The sequence below is a fragment of the Triturus cristatus genome, chromosome 10 (genome assembly GCF_964204655.1).
Source record: "Triturus cristatus chromosome 10, aTriCri1.1, whole genome shotgun sequence".
NCBI classification, from domain to species: domain Eukaryota; kingdom Metazoa; phylum Chordata; class Amphibia; order Caudata; family Salamandridae; genus Triturus; species Triturus cristatus.
The window spans coordinates 326054785-326070791 of NC_140593.1; the positions used below are offsets into that span (position 1 = coordinate 326054785).

The window sequence follows — 16007 nt, forward strand, 5'->3', positions numbered from 1 at the left end:
ACACGTTAGAGGGATTAGGTGTGCCTGGTTGGACCATCAACTGACAGGATGGGGGAGCTGAGCTGGGCACAGCCCCACTTGCCACTGAATAGGCAACGCCAGTATTCACACAAATGACTTCTCACCCCTGTATTGTTCATGTAGCCAGCTTAGAACCTGGGCAGGGGACCAAGGAAGCTTCAAGGACTTTAAAGGGAATTCTGTAGAAACGTCTCCTACTTCAGAGAAGGCACCAGGTGTAAACATAGGGCTCTCAGGCCCACTCTTCAGTTCACTTTCTGAACCTGTGGAAGAACTTCTGGCTGCTGTCGCCTGCTGCGTACTCCACAATACTACTTTGCTGCACCTGGGAGCACTGCTTTGCTGCCTGGAGCCTGGCGTGAGCCCTCGGAAGCCTGTACTGCTGCTTCATCACTGGAACCCAGGACCACCAGTGACTCCAAAGCAATGTTTACTGGCCTCCTGATGCCTTAGGACATACAAGGCTCCAACCATCTTAAACCCACACCCGGACCCAACCTGAGTGAGTCCTAAACCCCCAGAAGGTACCCCTCCAGTCCTCGACCCTAGGTTGTGGTGTTGAAGGTGCTTAGATAGCCAAAATCCAAAACTTGGGACTTAGAAATGTTTTGGCTAAAAACTGCTCTGAGAACCGAAAGAGGACCGGGATGAACCTGCTTCTCCATCCACCCAAGGGGTAACGCCAGTTGGCCTGACTTTGCAGCAGCTCCCACTATGTTCGTCTCTGCAGCAGCAAATCCTGTTCAGTAGTCCTCTGACAAAGAGGTATCCGGCATTTGCAACTCTCGTCAGCTAAACCCTGCAGCTTCGTCACACTGGAGATTTTCAACTTCCAAAAAAATGAAGGTGTCCGAACTTAGTTCTTCACTGAGACCTCATCTAGCAGCCCTGAGCCGATGACGCTCCCTCCTCAGACACCACCTGCAACCTTTCCCCGCTGAACTTTACCAGCTCAGAACATTTTCTTTGAAGTTTCTTCTAAGTCCTAAGGTAAGCACTAACCGGGCCCAATCCACTTCTTGTATCCAACTTGCGTTCCATCGTGGTCAGCCATATTTTGACCTGTGCTCACAAGATTAGAAGTCCGTGGTTATCATGTTGATCTTTTAGGTGCTCGTTTTTACCTTAAATTTGAAAAATGTATAACTCCAGTTCTACAGATTGGATTTGTGTTGTTTTGGTGTAAGCAGGGAAAATAAAATCTTTACATACAGGATTATATCCTTCCTTCAGCATTTTCTTATCAATCCCACTTACTCTGGAGCCATGGTCTCAATGAACCCTTAACTTGTTTTTTCATTTCCCTTCTCAGTCGCCATCCAAGCCCATGTATTGAATACCTCAAACTTTGTGGGTCTGATCATCGCTTCATATCGTACATGGCCAGCCTCCAGAAATCTAGATTTCTAGTGTTACAAGTTCCCTCTAAAGGAAATTGTACAGCTTTGTCATATGCAGTTTATATTCATGACATTCAGAAGTTCAGGTACATGTCTGGTACCCAATGCCCATCATCGTCTTGGATGCAGGCATCCCTTCTGCAGGTCATTCTGACCCTGTGCATTCTCTTTACTACTGTGGAATCTCCACACATAAAAAGACAGGACTGTCCTATCCTTTTATGTGCAGAGACTCCACAGTCAAATAGATACTACTTATAAAATACCTTAGTGAATAGCAACCAATCAATAACGTACACAACATTTGATGCTTACCTTTGGAAATTAAGCCCTATATTTGGACATGTAACTGTGTCAGGGTGTTAATTAGCTTTAATTGTAAAGTGATAACTTTAAGATGGCCAAAGGAAAATGATTTAATTAATGCCTAACATTCATTGCATTATTTGCAAAAATAAGGTAAGTTTCTTCTTTTGTCATTAAGCTTATCATCCCATCTCAAACGTTTTAGACCGATGATTACTACAAGTGGATTGACAACTGGAGGCTGAGATACACTAAATGGGCACCAGATGAACCAAGGCAGAAAAACGCGTGTGTATACCTGGATATTGATGGAAGTTGGAAGACATCATCTTGTGATAAGAAGTATTATTCTGTCTGTAAGCAGTCTGACGGTAAGGAGTCAACTTATACACATGTTAATGACTTATGGTGTAATTAGTTTAATTTGTTTTAACAGCTGTGTTAGCAGTCACTAATAGGTCTCTATCGCCTATCATTATGTGTTCCTAAATTCTCTCATCAGTCAGAAACAGTATTGGGTCTCTTGCTTGATTTGCACACTTGCATGCAAGGTTGCGACTTACTTAACAAACAAGACAATGAACAACATGGCTTTCTGGTCCACCTCATCAGTGGATCACCCTCCCCCAGGGATTACCCACCATTAAATCTGCTCAGAAAGTTATTTCTTTAGCACAGTCTCACAGAGTCCCCCATTATTGGTTCACCGGTATCTCACTGAGATTCCCTCTTTTTCTATGCCTACTCATTTGTGGAGAGTTCTCTCATGAGTGAAAGGGGGAACTGGTAACTCACAAGCAGTTTCTTCAAGTGCATTCCTAAATTAACTGTTTCTTGTGTGAATTATGACACCATGCTGCGCCAGTAACTTGTAAGCATTGCTCATCCTTTTCTCATGAGGACTCTGAAGCTGTGCCTTGGTGGTTCCTTTTCAGCCTTTCCCATGCCATTGAGTATGCTTCTTAGCTTTTCAAGATTGACGCAACCTAAACAATACTCACTAGAGCTGGTGAAAGTCCTTACTGTCATGTGGAAGCACATGCAATGCCAAACTATGGTTGTACCGCATTGTGTTCTTTGTTTCAGCAAGACCCATGCACTTTGCAAGGAGAAACTGTACGACTTTGCGCACTTCATCCATCCAAACACACACTCCAACTACACAGAAATATGGTGCCAGTGAGTGGCACAACTAATAATGCTTGATCAGTCTAGCTTCTAAACTAAGGGCAGCAACTTCAGAGGACAAACCTTATCTGATGTCACAACAGAACTAGGAGGCAAAATACCTGGTGAATGCTGACTCCTCAAACATCTGCGTAACATCCTTTCTCATGGGTAACAACTCTTTCATTAAAACCTTCCCTAGGCGCTAGCAAGGATCAGGAAATATTTCTCATACATGTCCAACTCCGGCATTAGGTGGCAGTGTACAAAGTTGACAACAGCTTCTCGCATCGCCACTGGAAGTGGCGCATTGCCTGCTTTAGGGTCCCAATCTTGCTGTTGATGCCAGATCTTGTTTTCTGTGATTCCAAGGATGCTGGATCAGAGCCCTTGAGATTTTCTCTTAGTTTCTTTCAATGATGTTCATGGCGTTTCTACTTATATTCTGGCATGTCTCCATACAAGACTTTGTGCTTCAAGCACTGTGGTACATTCCAACGTTTTTTTATTTTTATTTTTTATTTGAACTTGTAAGGCGCAACAGCTACCCAAAAAGGGTTTCCCGGCGCCAAGATACAGCAAGAAACATGTCAGGGACGAGAGCTAGGTAATCTAGTTATTGCTCGAATAACCAGGTCTTAACATTTCTTCGAAACCTGTCATAGTTTTCCTCTTTTCGAATGAAAGGAGGGAGTGCGTTCCAGAGGGATGGACCAAGGTAGGCAAACGATCTGCCTCCCATCCTTGCCAATTTAAATCTCGGGATACAAAAATTGGAGAGTGATTGTGAGCAAAGACTACGCTTGGGGATGTACGGCTGGGCCAAAGATAAAAGATAATTTGGTGCCGTACCAGCTTTGATTCTGAACATATAGGTCAGAGCTTTAAAGCGAATTCTGCTTTCCACCTTGAGCCAGTGGAGTTCCCTGCGGTGACTTGAAACACCGGAATTTTTCGGGATTTTACAAAGTAGTCGGACTGCGGCGTTCTGAACCAGTTGCAGTCGACTGATTACCGCTTTATTTGACCCGAGATACAGAATATTACCGTAGTCAAGCCGCGATGTAATGAGAGCATTGACTACAGTCTTCTGAGTGGAAGGGGGCAGCATCCAAATAATTTTCCTCAACCATTTGATAATGGTGAGGCAAAGACCCACAACTTTGTTGGCCTGTTTGCTCATGGAAAGGGTACTGTCCAAAATGAAACCAAGGTTGCGAACTTGCAACACTGGGGTAGGAAAAGTGGCCAACTGGTCAGGCCAGTGAGAGGGATTCCAAAGTTCTTGCCGTTTTCCTAAAAGAAGAACCTCTGTCTTGTCTCCATTTAGTTTTAAATGGTTTCTAGTCATCCAATTCAGGATGTTCTGTAAACCAAGTTTGAGGGGAGAAGAAGAAGATGGACTAGGTTAGGATAGGGAGAAAATAATTTGGGAGTCATCGGCGTAGGTCATAAGGGAGAGTCCGGATTTTTCAGCTAAGTCTGCTAGGGGTCTGAGATAAATATTAAAAAATAGAGGGCTCAGTATGGATCCCTGAGGCACGCCGTGCACATTATGAGAAAATAGCATTTTTATTGGTGCAACAAACAGGTTCTGCTGTCATTGAATTACTGTGCCTGAAGACATAGTGTATACATTGTTTAAAACTCAAACAATGACAACAAATAAACACGCAAAGACACAGCCAGTAGGTCTCGTATGTAAAATTGTGATCTATTGCGTTTGCCAATGGTTTTATGAATTGGCATCAGATAATGCTAGAATGACCGCCAGAGTATCATGATGCATGCATATGCATGCCGAAGCATAAACAGCCGTCCTGGAATGGGTTTTCTTTTAAAGAAAATTCATTCCAAGATGCGGATAATGCTGACGCATGCATATTGATGCAAGAAGTTGCATGTGTCATGATGCATGCGTGGCCTTGAACCCATTCCAAGATGGCCATGATGCATGCATGCACTGATGAATGCATGCACGTGTTGTGACATATGCGTGCAGATGAATCGTGATACATGCAGGTGCATACATTATGATGCGATGGCTGTAACTTTGCTATTTTTTAATTTGCCCTTTTAACATGTACAATGGCCATTTTAGAATGTTAGTTTAAAAGAAATAAAGTGCTCAGCAGTGTAAACAAATTGATGGACCCGGTAATAATTTGCTGCTGCCCCACCGTCATAAAAAATGTTGATATTCAAAAAATAATTTGGGAATTGGGAGCTGGGCAAAGTGGGCAAAGTGGGATGGAGAGCACTGGGGAGCGACAGAGCTGGGCGTGGAACATCAGAAAAATGGAGGAACAGGCGTTGGGCGGGCAAGGGCACTGGATGTCAGGTGGACAAGCTGTTAAGAGACCAAGGAAAGGCATGCACTCCAAAAGAGACAAAAAAAGCTGCCATGAAAGGATTCAACTCATCCAGTCAGAAATATGGGACCACAATGCTCCTGACTGGGATAAACAGAAGAAGAGGGAACCAAGTCATCACAGACCTGAGAGAGACAACAAAGCCAGTCATGATCAAGTGGGTGACTCAAAGGCCAAATTAAGTATATGTATGTATCAGAAGCAATATGTCAGCAGAAAACAAATACAACTGTCTGTAGCAAAGACTAGTAAAGATAAATAAATGCACCGTGATCATAGGAATGCTATCACTTCCAGTGCAGAAGACCCAATGGCTAGCGTGGGATGAGTCATTGTTCAATGCTCTCTGCTGAGTTGGGCGGAAGCAAAGTGTAGCAAATGTAAACAAACTAAAAGATGAATAGCTGTTAATCCCTTCTAGGCTTGTATATATGTAATTTTTCACATGCCTTTTTTGGTATGCCCATTCTATCTCAGGAATGAAAACAGATTTAAAAAAACATGCATAAAAATACTGACTGACCCAGGATTAACGTTATAGCCAATGTGAAAAGATTGTTGTCCAGAGTATTAAAAGATCTCTTATTATGATAGCAATATAATAATGTAAAATGGTATGGTGTTTATTATTACGCACTCTCTGGCATGATTTTAGCTTGCAAAGCAATTAGGTTTCTGAGCAAGTATTTGTCTAAATAAATAAATAAATAAACAGCCAAATTGACAGCAAAGCTAAGTTCACACTGTGACTATCAAGCCAGTTCGACAAGCATTGTGCCTCCTCTCCTTTGAACTCGGTGTGTGACCGGCTTAGCTAAAAAGAGCTTACTTAATGAAAGTTAAAAAAAATTCTAAGCTTTTATTTCCGTGTTCTCATATAGAAGTTTCCATACAGTACATGAAAATGATGGAATGAAGTGCTACCCAGAGCAATTGTAAGTGGTTTGGGCTCTTTGCAAGCGGTGCTCCCTTCATACTTTGTGTTAACAGCATACAAGAGTGCCTGCAGTTAGTGCCTCTCGGGGTGAACTCCATAGAGCATACCCCTGAGTGAACTCCAATTATTCACACTTGGGGGTACATTTCCAAGAAAGTCATACAGCGCAGTGCCGCTCAGGGTGTCGCCTTGCCGCGCAGTGCTGTGTGACAGGGAATGGGCAGGAGTATGCTGTATTTAAAAGAATACGGTGCATTCCTGACTTTGTCCCTGCGCTGGTGCCGTTTTGGCTGCTTAGCGCCAATGTAGGTGCCTGCACTGTAAGGAGAATTGTTTTTGTGCAGGAAGGGGCACCTTCCTGCACTAAAACAAAACCCTGAGGAATATTCCTCTTTCTATATGTGTTTCGGAATGCAGCACACATAGAAAGAGGAACTAACAAGGAGAAATAAAGATATTTCTCTGTGTTAACGCCGCCCCTGAGAAGTTGTTTCTTTTTTTGTGCATTCCGAGGTCTACCACTTTTGGTAAATCTGTGAATGCATCAAAATACATGGGAGTTATGTGGGAACACCCACCCACAGCAGAGTAATGCAACACAGCGATTTGCATTGTGTTGCGTTACTCCTGATTTATGAAGCCACTCAGGTCCACGCAAAGTGGACTTGCATGGCTTCATAAATCGCATTTTGGACTTGCGTCACTCGTGCACCACGTTGCGCGGTGAAAGACTGACACAACTCCCATCATAAATATGCCCAATGTCTGTTCAATTTTGTAATACATTGCACTTTTAAAAATAATAATTGTGGGTACCAACTTGCCTGATTGCAGCTAGTGCAGCACTCATAGAAGTATGTTATGTGTATGCTTAGTTTCATTCACTGCACCAAGTTCGGGGAACGTCTCACACATTGTACCATACTTTACACACAGCTAAGCTACAACCACCACCCTTTTCAAGCATGCTGTCTGTGAGAAATTGGGTTATTGGTTGAGGGGGTGTAAACCCTTCTCAAGCAATAACCACAATCCTTTTTCAGAGTAAGCCACAAAAGTTACTAAATGAACCGGTGCTTAACCCTCTGGTAGCTCCATACGAAAGCAGGCAGGTTCAACTTGAAGGCAATGTATAAAGTATTTATGCAGCACACACACAGTAATACAGTGAAAACAACACAATAAAAATCTCACTCCAACTTAGAGCAATAGAATAAAATGTAATAAATAAAATGAGACCAAAACAACAAAAATCCAATCAGTAGAACTGGAGGTATTGAATTTAAAAGGTTTAGATAAAAAGAGGGCCAAAAAGGCGCAAAGCGCCAACTAAGGTTATCAGGTCGTGCTGGCCCTGGACATATTCTGAAGTTTAGGCTGATCTTAATGGAGAGCACACAGGACACAGGGTCTGGCCCATGGAAAATTGTACCTGTGTCCTTGGTGCGAGGTCTACGTGTCATTGCTTTTTGAGGCTTCACATCATCCGGCGTCAGTTCCAATGATACTTGTTATACATGTCAGCCTTAGGGTGGTCTTCCCCCAAACAATTTAGCCTTCCTCCTCCATTTTTGCTGATCTTGTTTTTGCTGGCCTTATGACTCAGGGCACTTTGAAACTGTTAACCAGAGCTAAAGTGCAGGTGCTCACTCGTTACAAGATGATAACATTGGCTTATTCCCAACTGGGATATTTAATTTACTTATATGTCCCTAGTAAAGTGGTACTATGCATACCCAGGGTCTCTAAATTAAATGCTACTAGTAGGCCTGCAGGAATGATAGTGCCACCCACTTAAATAGCCCCTTAAAACATGTCTCAGGCCTGCTATTGCAGTCTGTGTGTGCAGTTTTAAACTGCCATTTTGACCTGGCAAAATAAACCTTTTGCTAGGCTCAAACATTTAGTTTTAATTAATATAGGTCAACGCTTGGGTAGGGCCTGGACAGCCAGAGGTTAGGGGCATTGTATTTAAAAAGTGGGACATGTCCTTTCAAGTTTTACATGTTCTGGTAGTGAAAAACTCTTAAATACATTTTTCACTTTTGCCAGGACTGCCTCTCCTATAGGATAGCAGTGATGTCACCTTATTACATATAATAACTTCCAAATGGGTGCAAGTAACCAGTTCATGTTTGTTGTCTTTGTAGTTGAAATGCAAAACCTTCTCTTATGATAAAGTCAGGTTTTAAATAACAATTTTGAAAATAGCACTTTTAGAAACTGAGTTTAGAAGAAAAAGGAGGGGTTGGGTCTTTATTTGGTCAGCAAGGCTAGGCCACTAAAAATTGAACAAACACCTAGATATGCCAATATTGATACTACTCTTCAGAGTTGATTAAGAGTCGAACAACTAAACAAATTGCTGAAGAGTAGTGTTAATATTGGCATATATCTGTGTTTGTTCAGTTTTTAGAAACTTGGTATGGAGTGGGTGGAGTTGGCAGCTGGGCTTTGTTTATTCCTCCTGGACAGCCACACACAGTAGCGAGCTTAGTGCCTGATTAGGCCATCACTGGCAGGATGAGAGGGCAGAGCTGGCCACAGCCCTACCTACACCTGAATGAGCTGTGTCCTGTCTTCACACAAAGGGCTGCATAACCCCTGCAGTTAGTCTGGAGCCACAGCAGGCAGAGGCCTGAAACCCAACACCAACTCTTCAGTACACTCTTGGACACGTGAATACTACAGAAGAAAGACTGTTCTGCTGTCAAAGTGATTCTCACTCTGTTGCCCTGCTACTCTGATGCTCTGCTGCCTTGCTGGCTGAAAAGGAAGATTGGACCCTGCACCCTTCACTCCAGCCTGACGTGTCTCCAAGGGTCAACCAACTGACCTTCTTTTCTGAGGTACAGGGACATAACACGCTCCAGATACTTCCTACAATTGCCCAGCTGACCTGCTGTTTGGACCTGCAGCTGGACCTGCCTAAGCCTTACTGGCCTCTGCTGAAGTGTGTTTCTGACTTTCACGTGGTGCCCCTAAGGCCCTGGAACCTTGGTGTGGCTCAGTTGAGTTCCTCTGAAGTTTTTGGGTTCTTTGTGAACATGAACAGGCCCATAATTAACAAGTACTCAAATACAACGTCCAGCGGTGCGGGCAAGAATCGGGCGCACAGGTGTATAACCCTGGTAACTGTATTTCCAATTGATTAGGATGCACTCCGCTCTCAGTGGTCCCACCGCCACTGGACCAAATTTTAAACACATTATAACCTTGATCCGAAAGGAGCGCTTTAATTCATAAAAAATCCCAAATCAATTACTCTTTATGTAGCTCAATTCACAAAAAGCCCATAGGCAGTTTTTTTATGTATCCAATTAATGCATTTTATATCACAATGTTCACTTCATAACTCCAGATCACACCATAATAATCAATGTCAGCCGACCCGTTTCGTCCATTAGGGACATCATCAGGGCTTAAAACATTATTATTCGCAATTAGTTTCTAACCGAATAACCCTCTTGTCAGCATCCGTCTGTCCCTTCAATTGTATGCGTGATCTTTCAGTTCCTCTGTTCAATTCAAAATTAAGTCCATCTGGTCAGTGCGATCCTTCCCGCCAAGTGGCAGAAACTAATTGCGAATAATAATGTTTTAAGCCCTGATGATGTACCTAATGGACGAAACGCATCGGCTGAATTGAGCTACATAAAGAGTAATTGACTTGGGAATTTTAATTAATAAAAACGCTCCTTTCGGATCAAGGTTATACCATAATTACCAAGACCTTGCCATTCACACCAGCCGCCAATCCGAAGTTCCTGCAAACCAACTCTTCCTGTTACAGCATCAACCACTGCAATGACTGCCAACATAAAGCTCCAGCCCCAACCATCTGTGATGCTGACAGGATCTTCATGCTACTGCAACGACCCTCCTCGATGCCCGCCCTCTCATCACACTACCTTTATGGACACCCATAATGCCCTCCCTGTTCCCTGGCCTCTTCCAAAACAAACTGAACTCTTGGTGCTGGACTGAGAAGGTAACACTTTCATTAGGACTAATCTGGTCCCTGTATCCAACACGCTCTCCATTGCGGTTGGTCTGAAACTGGGACTTTCTTCAAGTCTCACATGACCAGATAGATATGAGTGGTGTTTTAGGCTTTTTGGCACTATGTTCACTTAAATTAAAGTGCTTTATAAAAACTTTACATATTGCCCCAAGTTAAGCCTTAATGCTCCATGCCAAACTATGAGAGGTTTGAACACAGGTTAATTTGGGGTATACGTGTGACTTAATCCTGACGAGAATTGAAGTTGCTGTTTAAGAAGGGTTTCTCCCTCTCAATTAGTAACCCAATATCTTACAAAGCTGTGCAGCGAGGCTTTGCGATGCTCAGCATCGGTTGAGATGGAGCTTTCAGATGTGTGGTGAGGCTTTGCTGGGCTGTGCGTTGCATCCTTCCAGATTTAGTGGCACTTTCCTTTAGTCCAGGAGGAGCTCTCTCTCATGCCAGGACCTGAGGAAGCACTTCTTAGGTTAAAAATAACTCAATCCAGGAGAGGCCAGAAAGGCTCAGACAGGTCCAGTTGCAGGTCCAGACAGATTCAGTGCAGCAGGTCAGCTTGGAAGTTAAAGGGAGGCCTCTGGAGCTTGTTGTGCCCTGCAGCTCAGACAGGCGGTCAGCCACATGACCCTTGAAGTCATTCTGCCTGGGATAGAAGGAGCACATCCTTTTCAGACACTATGGCAGGCCTCAAGCAGTAGGACAGTCCCCTGGAAACAGGACAGTCCTTCTTCTGTAGTATTCGCAGGTGAAGGAGTGTACTGAAGAGTAAGTCTGAAGGACCAATATTTAGCTGGTGCCAGCTTTGAAGTGAGAGAAACCTCTAGACTTCCCCCCACATCTGTGTCTGGAATTTCCTTCCTTCCCCGGCCCGGTCACAAACTGTCTAGGGTGAGTGTGCTGAGGCAGCTCCTATGAGGTGTACGTGGGGCTGTGCAAAGCTCCGCCCCTCCCACCCTGACAGGATTGCCCATCCTGCCAACCTCAAGACCTCCTTTGTCTCACTGTCTGAGAGGAATAGACAAAGGCCCTCCCCCTCCTACACCTAGTCATGTGACCTAGGATACAGGTAGCAGGCACCAAATGGTTAGGACAAGAAAATCGTAACTTTCTAAAAGTGTCACCTTCAGAATTATGACTTTAAAATCTGACTTTACCATTAAAGGTGGTTTTAATTAGAAGGCATTTGAGTGCAAACATAACATGTCTACCTGGTCCCAATCAAATGTTATTGCTTATTAAATGTAATAAGGTAATCCAATGTTATCCAATTGGAGAGCTAGGGCTTACAGTAGTGAAAAACAAATGTGAGAGTTTTTCTCTACCAGGACGTGTTTCTATATTTTAAATACAATGCACCTTGCCCTATAGGCTGTTTATGGCCTATCCTATGGGTGACTTATATTTGTTAGAAAAGAAGGTATAGGCCTAGCAAAAGGTTTATTTTGACAGGTCGAAATGGCAGTATAAAACTCCACCCAGTCTTCAATGGCAAGACTGAGACATGTTTTAAAGGGCTACTTGAATGGGTAGCACAATAAGTGCTGCAGGGTCACTAGTAGCACTTTAATTTACATGTACATGTAGTACCAGTTTACTAGGGAATTATAAGTACATTGAATATGCTTGTTTGTGAGTCAATGTTACCATGTTAAAAGGAGGAACACAAGGACTTTAATACTGGTTAGCAGTGGTAAAGTGCACATAGTCCTAAGGCCAAGAAAAAAATCTTTCAGCAAACTAGAGGAGGAAAGGCAACACGTTTGGGGGAATACCACACTAAAGGTTGACAAGTTTAACATTCCCCATAAGGAGTCTAGGAATCCAATTAAAATCTGTTCGCTTCTGGGCCTCATCAAAGGTAGAGAGCACAAACCCTTCTCTTTATGTACTTCCCATCCCTTAGCCAAGCCATAACCTCACAGTACCAGCTGCATGCTGTTGGGGACTAGCAAGGTGTACTTCCAGTCCCACTGTTGCATCACTAAGAAACATTGGAGGGAGAACATCTCTACCAAAGAGAGAGAGCTTACCATGAGGAAACTATTATTAAGAACTCACCCCTGACTTAGCTGTATGAAGTGTGCTTGGAACAGGAGAATACAATCCATGCTGTGGGTGATTTCTTGCACCCAACCATTAAGGTGCCTCCATTCTTCCACCTATAGCCCCAGTAAATGAAGCACTAGGCAGACAAGGACTTTGGTGTGGACATTTCCCTCGTTCAGGTCCCAGACTACCTAATGCCACCTGTGGAACAGGGCATAGCAGTGTTGATCCTGTGGTAATAAAAGACACAACCAGTCCTGGAGTGTGGGAGTGTACAATAATCTTTTTCCTAGAAGTGTAGTTCCACAGTTGTGCTTGTGGAAAATTGTATTAATTGAAACAATTGTACTTTATGCAACAGGACCACCAATTTTAAGCTACTTATTATATCTGAAACGTTACATGGTGAAACTGGTATGTTTGCCCGTGATTGTATTAAGAAAGGCCGTCTCTACCTTATAACTAACCCACACTTGGTTTTTCTTTTCACTATGTTCATGCTTATAGTGAAAATTCAGCCAAGTGTAATGCAAAGTTCAAGTTCACTTCATATCATCTCTCCTCAAGTGAAACATCCTCAAATTGCAAACCTAAGAAAGCTACTAAGCTACACCAGGAACCAAGCTACACCTGACAGAAGATCCCAAATCAGGGTGAAAACCCATCTATGGTTACTTGTTTTTAGGTTCTTGGAGGACCTGGCAAGTCAGTTACTGGAGCAGGGTCAAGACTGATTTGCATATTGCTGGGTCCAAACTAAGGTGATGTGGTGGGCAAAAGAACAATGGTTTGAAATGCTACCCTGAGCAAATTATTGTGGTTATTCAAATTGCAACCATTCCTCCAATCACCTTTTGTGTGTTTAACATAAGAAAGTGTCCCAATATGGCTCAAGTTGGCTGCCAGCTTTTACTGTGGCTTTCCTGCCGCTTGCCCCTTTTCTGCTGCTGTTTAGGACAGAATTACAAATAGCAGTAAATATTATTTAAGACCACATTGCTTCTGTTTATTTTACCTTTTGGATATTCTTGGGTGTATATATGCAGAGTTTGAGGATTGACAGGGCTCAGCCTGTGGTATGCAAGGACAATATTCCTTGTATACCATAACAACGATGAATTAATGATTTGGAATTAAATACTGGGCATCCATGAACAATTTTCAATAGAAATGCTTTTTTGTCAACAGATGTTGCTCCAACTGAGCCTCCGCAGCATTCTGGAAATTGTCCAGAAACTCTTTCAAAATCTTGGGTTCCCTTCCGGGCTCACTGTTATTACTTTGAATCCTCCTCATCTAAAGGTTGGCCGCAGGCATCCCTGGAATGCTTAAAATTAGGTGAGTGATATTATATAACAATTAATACAGCTTGTGAATCTTCAAAGTTTGCAGCTTTGAAACAACAGTTATATAATGTTAAGTATTTATATAGCACACATCTGCCATTGATCTGGACTCGCCTTTCAGAACCTGTGGCTGTTCAAGTGGTTTTAGTCCCATTATTTTATGCTGGCTGGAGAGAGTTATGCAGCACATATTGTGGCTGTCTGTATGTGTGTTATTACATACCTTGAGAACCATGACATGGATTGGGATGATCATGTAAACATGCCAAAGATGCTGTACATGCTGCTGTGATAGTGGATGCAGGTAGTCATGAAGAACATGCTCTTGTAGATGTTGTGAGAGTTATATGAGGGAAATACTCAGAACAATGATTTTAAGAGCAGCACATTCCTATTTCAATTGTATTGTTGCTGTTTTGGTTTTGAAAGTTCTGGTGATTTGGCAAGGAGAGCTGTGCAGGGGAAATGCACTGGCTTTGACCAAGGAAGAAGGTGATGTGATTGAAATGTTGAGAATTGCATATTTTCAGGCAATGATGTTTGGTGATTAGGTGCAGACAGGGAAAAAAGATGATATGTTGAAGTGGTAGCTTTGCATGCAGTTCACTTGCTGTTGAAACAGTGCCTGCAGATTTAGTAGTTAACAAGTCCATGTGGCGTATGGGTGTACTGAAGGTGCACTGAAGGTGTACAGCTGAGAAATCATGTAGAAAGGAAGTCTCAGAATGGTGAATGTCATACAGGAAGATTGTCTAACCAGAGTAATAGCCAAACAGGAATTGTTTCATTAAAGGTCTAACGAAATGGTGTGGAGGGAAGGCATGACTGAGAGATAATTAGGTTGAGAATGGTCAGACCGGGGAGCGGTCTTGAAGTAAATTATCTAGAAATGGGCAGGTCTGGAAGAGAACAGCATCAAGATGAACTGGCTATGGCTATTTCAGATGAGATTTAAGTTTCGGATGATCTGGATCGGAATTGTGGAATTAAGAAAAGTTGCCTACTTAAGAGTTCATCTCAGACTGCAGCTCCAAGTTGGTGGCCATGATTGCTAGTTCGAAGTTACTGATAAGCTAATAACTAATGATGAGCAGGTCAGACTAGAGGCGATTAAAGGAGAAACACACACAGTGTAGGATACAGGCAAGTGAAAGTCAATGAAGTTGAGTTAGATAAGGGAAGTTAGACAAGGAATCTAGAGCAAAACAGACCGAGAGTGTTCTGAAAATGGATAAAAGGGCTGAAAAGTTCTGAAAGACAAAGGACGTCTGAAGGGGTCATCAACACTGGTTTAGGAAGGTTCATGAAACATTTTCAAGAAGTGTAACAAGCATATTCTATAAAGTGTAGACTTTAGTTAGAGATCTGAAAATCACAAGCCTTTCTTTCTCTAGCCTCAAAAAATCTAATGTGTGTTCAATAGTATATTTTAAGAGGTACTGGAAGCAGAATTTATTTCATGACATTTTAGTCATATAACATTGTGTGTGTGTATATGACATTGTGAAAGGTGACAGCATGCAAGTCAAATACAAAATTTACAAGATAGGAGATAATGCTAGGGCTAGGATCAATGTCAAAGCTGTTCAACATAGAGATACTTGGCCATCCGGTATTCCCTGGTCCAGATGATTTCCTCTGGTTTATTAAGTTGTGAACTACAGATGACTCCACTCTGTCACCTAAACAGGTGCCCATCCTGTGACCAAAGGTGAAGAGCTTGTCGACAAGAGATGACCTCCCATTTTCTTGGGTACCTTAAATTTAACTTTGGAGAACTGGCAAATAGCCCATACTGAATTTGCCAAGAGGTGGTATGCATTATATGTGCCTTGTGGCCACTTTCAAGGTAAAACTATTCCTTTAGGAATAAAGAATACCCCTGCTGTCCTTCTAAAGACTACTGAAGTAGGTACTGATATTACTGACTACTTGAGTATTACATAGATACAACTGTCTTAGGTCCACAGGAGGAACACCACGTGGTGTGGCTACTGCAACAATCATCTTAGTATCAAGGTCAGCAAGGGTTAGCTAGGATGGTACGGTGATTTCTTCTTGGTTACGAAGATGGAAGTGAGACAATATAATCCCTCAAAAAAAGATACCAGTTAACATGAATAAGGAACTACACAGAGGTCCGACAAGTGACAGCCTCATTGGATTTTATGTGAATTTTGTACAGGTTTATAAGAGTGTTGATGCTGGACACACGCCAAAGGAATAGACATTTGTATTTAACTGGCTTCACAGATACATATGCGAAAACCCATATCACAGTAATAGACCTCTTATTGTTCACTGACATTCCAAAATGTGGCAAGGATCTTTCAATTAAAAATTCCGTACCTCGAAGAATTCAAAGATTTAAAGGGGGCTGCAAATTACATG

The 16007-nt window shown here is 42.6% G+C and overlaps 1 protein-coding gene across 1 annotated transcript in view; it reads left to right on the top strand.

Moving 5' to 3' along the window:
• LOC146789395 (macrophage mannose receptor 1-like) overlaps positions 1 to 16007 on the top strand; it is a 742402-nt gene that overhangs the window by 649614 nt on the left and 76781 nt on the right. The window contains exons 25-26 of the mRNA XM_085631522.1: positions 1933 to 2098; positions 13459 to 13608. Of these exons, the coding sequence (XP_085487648.1) occupies positions 1933 to 2098; positions 13459 to 13608 (316 nt within the window). The remainder of the gene's footprint in view (positions 1 to 1932; positions 2099 to 13458; positions 13609 to 16007) is intronic.